This window comes from Protomyctophum bolini (genome assembly GCF_963924005.1).
Source record: "Protomyctophum bolini genome assembly, chromosome: 12".
In the NCBI taxonomy this organism is placed as follows: domain Eukaryota; kingdom Metazoa; phylum Chordata; class Actinopteri; order Myctophiformes; family Myctophidae; genus Protomyctophum; species Protomyctophum bolini.
In genome coordinates, this window is record NC_137873.1 from 21,112,272 (window position 1) to 21,119,821 (window position 7,550).

The 7,550-nt window shown below is 45.0% G+C and overlaps 1 protein-coding gene across 2 annotated transcripts in view; it reads left to right on the top strand.

Moving 5' to 3' along the window:
* Positions 1-355: 355 nt before the first annotated feature.
* The window catches only part of ephb1 (EPH receptor B1), a 238,357-nt gene continuing 231,162 nt past the window's right edge, over positions 356-7,550 (top strand). Inside the window, exon 1 of one of the 2 annotated variants that reach the window (XM_080778273.1) lies at positions 356-576. In XM_080778273.1, coding sequence (XP_080634399.1) covers positions 516-576 — 61 coding nt within the window. In that variant the 5' untranslated portion in view covers positions 356-515. The remainder of the gene's footprint in view (positions 577-7,550) is intronic. The other variant, XM_080778272.1, reaches the window with a different exon arrangement.

The window sequence follows — 7,550 nt, forward strand, 5'->3', positions numbered from 1 at the left end:
CACACACACACACACACACACACTCTCTTCTTGCTCATGTGATTTTTAGACTCTCACGTCTCTTGGTGGGGTGCAGTACCCGCCTTCAGCCAACTAGTGGGGCTATTTCCCTTCATTGAAACGGACGCCGCATCAAATAGGTCAGGGAAAAGTTTTGTGTGTTTTCACAATACAAGGTGGGTGGAGCGGAGCCCCGGCGATTGGTTAGCGAGTTTCAGTTTTCAACCAGTGATTGGCCCCGGCGCTTTAACGTGCTGTGAGCAGGCAGTCTCGGGTCCCCCCCCCATCCGTACACCCCCCCCCCCCACCCCACTCGCATACCCTACTCCTCTCTTTCCCTACGCTGATTGTCACACACCGTTTACTACGGCTTGAAATGTGACTCACAACACAAGGCTACCTTACTGGAATACTGCTTCTGTGACAACCGAGGGATTGTTTTGACGCGCGCCCGTGCGTCTCTTTTTTCATTTTGGGGGACAGGCTGTGGAGACTTTACTACCCCTTCTTCTGCCATGACGGCGGATTTGTTGGCGCTTTTATCCGTGATGGTCATCACAGTTTCTGCGATGGAAGGTAAATGAGTGCTTTGGGATTATTTTTTGTGTGCTGAAGAAGCCAGAGCCCCGTCTCTTGTTGTGCTCCCTCCCGCGTGTACCCCGGTGCTGTGCACTGCCTCGGTCGGCTGGGGATAGGCAGCCTACTACAGAGGGATGCGATGCACGTGGAATCGCGTCAGTTTTCTGTGGTTTTATCCCCTTATTTCTACGCGGCGTTTGGATGCTCTGACACAGGCTTTGGCATTACTTTGGGTGCTATGGCGCGGGTGTAACGCCGTTGGTCTGGTTTGGGGTTTGGTCTGGTCTGGTTGTAACGCCACACCAGAGTGGCCCATTTCTTCACTGTCAATTCTGAATCTGATACATACTCTGCCTTGTCTCACTATCCTTGGTGCTGAATATACTGTATACTGTAGGTGCGTTGCACAGGATAAGTGCAGGCGAAGGCTACTTTACTAAATATTCTTTCAATGCCTCTATGAGAGGTTAAGACGTGGCATAAGTTAAGCATGTATGTCATGTCGTGTTACAAGAATGGTGGTGATAGTATGGCCATCATGGTGAAGTGTTTTCTCAGCGCTTATGTCATCAACTTAAATTAAGATAGCATGTTTATTGTTTAGGCTATTCTGAGCCTGTGCTTTTACATCCATGTTTCCAAAACACCCAATTTGTAGGCCACATCAGAAAGATCTTGTGTTTTGATTTGGAAAGCCTAGCAGGTAGATTTTTTTATTATTAGGCCTATTATTTCATTCTAAAATTAATTAATCTGAGAAATAATGATGCTGATAATGAGCCTTGTGATGATAAACAAGGGGCTCTGGTACACTGATGCCGACTTTTCAATTTGGGATAATTTTATTATTCAATTGAATATAATACATTCTATCCTTGCCTTACCTTGGCTTAAAGCTTACCGCTCAATAGACACAACCTCTCCCTTTTCTCCAATCCCTGCATGTCATTGTCATGATTCCTTTATCATTTGCCATTGCTATTTCCCTTTATCTACATATAGTGTCTATCCTACACTATCATGTCCTCCTACTGTAGGCTATCCCCTTCAATCATAATACACATTGTGTACACACAAACACACAGGGCATCCTCCACATGCAGTGGTGGGCCTGTGGCACCAATAGCTAGTATCTGGTGGAGTCAATGGGTTTATTTTCCACCACAGGCCACCAGGGACAGATATCAGTGCTGTATAGCCTCAGACATTGGCTGCTGTTTAATTCGTAACCTGACGGCTTCTTGAAACTGGACCATTTATTTTACTGTGGTCATTCTTTCCAGCTGTATCATGCCACACACACACACACACACACACACACACACACACACACACGTGCATGCACGCACACACTCTCGGTGGCTCCCATCACTCTCTCTAGCGTAATTGAATAAATTAGAAACAAATAAAGTGGGTGGCATTAACTAGTATAAATTTACTCAGATGTAGCCTTTCTGTTTGAAATTATTACAACTCTCCTCCTGGAATCTTCCCAGCTCTGGCTTGCACTCTGTAATTGTGCAGTGGCTTTCCTTGTGTTCATCAGATTTCAACGCAGTAATGGAAACCCAGTCCAGCCCCAAATTACTACCTCTGGGAGGACGGCAGAGCAGTATCTGGATATTTTGAGTCCCAACTGTTTACTCAATGTGAAAGAGAGAAAGACAGAAAAAAAAGAAACGCCATGAATGTCAGAGACACAGTGAATGTCGGCGAGAGAGAGAGAGAGAGAGAGAGAGAGAGAGAGAGAGAGATATGCAAGTGTAGGGCCGTCACCTTTACACGATGGGATGAGAGAGAGAGAGGCACTTGTATAGAAACAGATGGACGGGAGACGGCCCCAGGGTTACCCGGGTAACTAGGATGAAAGTGATTTCCTTGTTTGGGTCACTAATTGAAAGGAGATTGTCCCACAGGCAGGTTCAAATCTTTCACTGATCTGATCTCCAATCTGTTGCTCTTTCCCCTCCGTCCTTTGTGTGTGTTTGTGTGTGTGAGGGAGCCAGGCAGAGACGGTGTAGCCATGGCCTCTTTGTGTCGGCCTTAATCTGATTATATGGCCCCTAATCACCACATCAGCCCCATAATCACAAACAAAGTGTCAGAGATTGCTGACGCGCGTGCATGTGTGAGAGGCTGGGGGGGGGTCACAAATGACCATATGGATGCACTTTGGAGATAAATTAAATGTTGTTTTAGAATGACAATCTCCCTAGAAACTCTTTCTCGCGCGCACGCACGCACACACGCAGATACAGATAGTTCTTCCCATCGGTGTTGCTAGGTTTACGATAATTATCGTGTATTTGTACGATGATCTTACCCTCTGTACGATGTACAATCGATGCTAAGACATGCCGAAATGTACGATCATTTCACCAACAAAGAGTTTGCACAAATTTACTTTTCACGGATTGAGATAAGGAAATGTCATCCTAGATCACTCTGTATTTACATACTACATGCAAAGTCCTTTAAGAACACAGGTGGCGTCTCACCCAGTCCATCATTATGCTTGATGCATGACGTGCGTATCCCCCCATGGGAGCGAGCATGGCTTCCGTTGTCCATTAGTGTGTGTGTGATGCTGGTCGCAGGTGTATGTGCCAAGGTTACGTGTCGTTGCTGTCGGGCAGAGACCTTGTATGTCCATATTGGTGCCCTACTTGATCATACTACAGCGTTACACAAAACCACCAAAAGTAGCAAATCTCTAAGCTCAAAACGTGGCGCAAAGCGATGCGTTATGAGCTTGTCGATCTGTTACTTTTGATGCTTTTGAAATTGAATCCTGAAAAGTAACAGTTTTGGACACCCGACAGAGACGATGTACAGTCCGCGTCATGCTTTACTCTTTGACCACAGTAAACAGGACAATTACGTCCCCAGCTCCCTCAACCTCTGTAGAACTCGTCGACTAGTAGGTAGGGCCAGTTATGCACTGAGAGACCTTTAACGTTGTGTAAAGAGACGTGCTTTCACAAGAAAAACATTGAGACAGCATATTATCCACTCAAGTGCTACTGGTTACTGTAGAGTGAAATGTAAGCTTAGATCTTTTATTTTGGTGAGTGGTGCCTAAACCCTCCAAAGACTGGCCGCATGCGTCTGTCTGTCTGTCTGGAGTACGAACAGCTGCAATGTGTTGTTGAGAAGCCTGCACCGCGCAGTTCACACAGGTGTGATTTTCATTTTCATATTACTTTTTCTCTTTCACCTACTGTATACCGGTATATATTTTTCTTTTCACTTTTTTCATGCCCAAAACAGGGTTGAAAGTGGTTGAAAATGGTTCAGTGTGTTATAGTGCTACACTGGTTGTGACCTAGTCACCTCCTACAGTATACAACTGTTATTTCCATTCCATGCTGATGGACTTTAACATTAGAGCTCTCAACGATTAGGCTACATGTTTGAATGATTAATTCAAACATTCAAACTATTTGACCTTATATCCATAGATCGGCTTTTGAGTGCGAGTCTCGTTGATTTGAGTAGGGTCCAGGACGTTGCCTGCTTCTATGCAGCGCATGTGGTGCACACATGTTTTTCTTTTTCCCCTCCCGTTTGTGGCTATGGGTATTGCGCTCATTGGTTGAGTATGTGAGTGTAGTCGTGTCAAACAAGGTTGTTGGTTTACAATACAAACGCTATTTTTGTGAAATCACATATTTGTCATTTCTCTTTAGTCTTTAGTAGCTGTGTGATAATTTTCTTTAAAATTCGATAAGTTGCATCGCAACTTCCATTGAGGGAGACTGAAAGCAGTTATGAAGTAAACTGTAGGTGCATCCCAGCCACAGGAGTATAGAGTGTGTGTACAGTGTGTGTTGAGGATGTACAGTACATTTAGACCAGCGGTGCCCTGGTGCCCACACTTTTTGGACTACTTTCAAAATGACCAGCTCAACAAGATCTACCCACCGAAAAAACTATTATACCATTGCTGGAAATAGTTTAAATATGTATCTGAGGGGGCTTTGGAATACTGGTGTTACATATAAGACGAATGCACTTGGAATGCAAAATAGATCGGGAGAAATGGAATAGGTAGGGGGTTTTGTATTAATTTGTAATGCTACCAATGTTTTTTGTGCACAGCAACACTCTTGAAAACAAAATATTGCATTGTGGGTTTGAGCTGATAGGCCCTTTTGATGTCAATCAATTAAGTTACATTAATTCAAGTGGCAGATGCCACTATTTCAATTCAATATTCCGTGTGTGTGTGTCACATTGTTATCATGGAGGGACATTATGGATGCATTATTGTTTGAGGTGCCCAGGCGCACGCATACACGCACACAGAGCAAGAAGGGATTTGCATACCATTGGAGAAAAGGATGCATGATGGCCCTCCTTGTCTTTTCTCCTATCTGCCCCCCCCCCCCCCCACACACACTCTCTCCCCATGGTGTGTGGATGGTTCTTGCCAACAGCAGCAGTAATAGTAATTCTCCCCCACTTACAGAGTCATTGCTTATTTCTGTTTGCCCTTAAACCAATTAGGCTTAGATAAGCCCGCTCATTTAACGGCCTGGAACAGGGAGGAGGAGAAAGGGAGCGGATGGAGGGAGGCAACGGCAGCTATATGAGATAGAGAGAGACTCTGATACACAGGGAGAGAGAGAGAGAGAGAGAGACACTCTGATACACAGAGAGAGAGAGAGAGAGAGAGAGAGAGAGAGAGAGACTCTGATACACAGGGAGAGAGAGACTGACAGAGACTGAGAAGGTATCTCTCCGATCTGTGCCCGTCTGAGAATAGCTTGGTGGTGGATGATGATGTCGATGATGAGGATGATACCACTGTTTTCCGTCTCAGGTTTCAGGCAGACACTGCCACACTGTCTGTACATATACTGTATGTATACCATAACAGCAACAGCATGCGGTGTGAATGCGAGATAACGGAGAGCATTGGTAATGTGCCCTAAACAGCCCCTGAGAAATGGGCTTTTAAATACCTGTATTACTGTAACGCCTCGTCTTCCGGTGGGTGGATAGAAAACCAAAGGATGGAAATATAACAGAAGGCAGTGGGGTGCGTGTGTGCGTGCGCATATTCTGGCCTCAGGAGCCGCTAGTCATGCATGTTTGAGCACCTATGTCGTCATAGGAGCACCTACGTCATTGTGGACTAGGCTTTGATTCACACATGGTGAATAGACCCCCACCCCACACACACACACACTCGCTAAACACACTCTAGCAGCATTGGCACAAGCACACACTGTTTACCTTTCGTCAGAAGCTTTTACATGGCAGCAGTGTCGTGGTACAAAGGCTCAAATTAAATCCGAAATGTGGATGGCAGAAAATCCACCAAGGACAGCGATCCTGGAGTCCGATTTATAGAGGTTTGAAAATCCTCCTTTCAACTGGTTTGCACTGAGATTATATTTGCAATCCCATAGTTGGAACGGTGGGGTGGTGCTATAGGAACCGGGCCAATGTTAAAAGCTTCCATAGGTCTACGTTGGGGTACATAATGTATATATACGGACCTGGGATGTGACGCTACCTAGCATCGACGTCCGTATATATACAGACTTGGGGGAAAAAATAGTTAAGAATGTAAAAAGTGCCACTAGTGGCCATATACTGTAGGCCATGCTGCACTATTATTTTTCAATGACTGTAGTATTTATATTTGCTGAGTTGATTTAGCAGGTTACATATGTACAGTACTCAGTGCTTTTGTTGTCTTGTACATTGGGAATTGTATGAATCATGTATTTATTATTGCTCTGTTTGTCTCTGCTACCCTCCAACCCATGGCAGATGGCACTCGCTTCACTTTACACATACATTCACACACAAAGGACCACCATGGAAATAAGCATGCTTGTTTGTTTAGTTTTTTGGACAGATATGTGCAAATGATGTGCAAAGACTGTCTGACTCGTGCTGTGCCATTCCACTCCAGCAGTAGTGATCATCATACAGATAAAATATGAACAGGTCTGAACATGATTGTCAAGCTAGCATCATCTGTGAGCCACACGTTCCAATCTTAAACATCGATTAAGATTGGAATTTGAACCGCTCTCACTACGGGATAACCTTGCCCGATATTTGCTCCAGATATGGTGCAGGGAACGGCCCCTGATTGTTGGGAGGGGCTTTCCCTGCCCTAAATGTCCCTGATCATCTTTTAATGTGAGCAGGGCTTAAGGGTGGCGCTGCAGCTTTTGAAGGCCAATTTGGTCCGGTCGTTAAATCAAATACGGACCATCCTCTGGGGAGCGTGAGGGTGCACTCCATGGTGCATTCCATGGTAAAAGCCAAGACTCACGCACACACACACGCTGCGCATACGCTGTTTTTTTGTAGCATATATATCACTTTTTCACTACAGTAGCCTTTATGGCACTGTACCGTGGCTCACTTTCAAAATTGCGGTCTGAATAAAATACAATGGTCTGTTATGAGCCAGCAGAGAGAATAGTTCATAAAGTTATAAAGCCATAGCAGCAGCACATGATGGAGTCAGTGCTCCAGGTCTGGAAGACATTCACCTTTCTTTGGTTTAAGTCCTATGAAGAGAAACATCACATTTAGTTAGCAGAGAGAAAGCAGCACTACATTTTCTCTCTCTCTCTCTCTCTCTCTCTCTCTCTCTCTCATTCCCCCCACAGATCTCATCTTACCCTAGAGACATCTGAGCCTCAGGATGGCCAGATGGTTGATAAAGGTTGGGGGGCTGTGTGTGTGTGTGTGTGTGTGTGTATGTCTGTTTGTGTGTGAGAGTGAAAGTGTTTTATACAGTATATGAGAAAGATCAGGCCTGGAGAAGTGTGTGTGTCACTCACTCACTCACACACACACACACACACACACACACACGCACACACACACACACACACACACACACACACACACACACACTGCATGCATGCGCACATGTTATTCTGCCCCTTCTAGAAACAGGACACTCGTCTAACTCTTGGTATGTTTGATTAGTCATG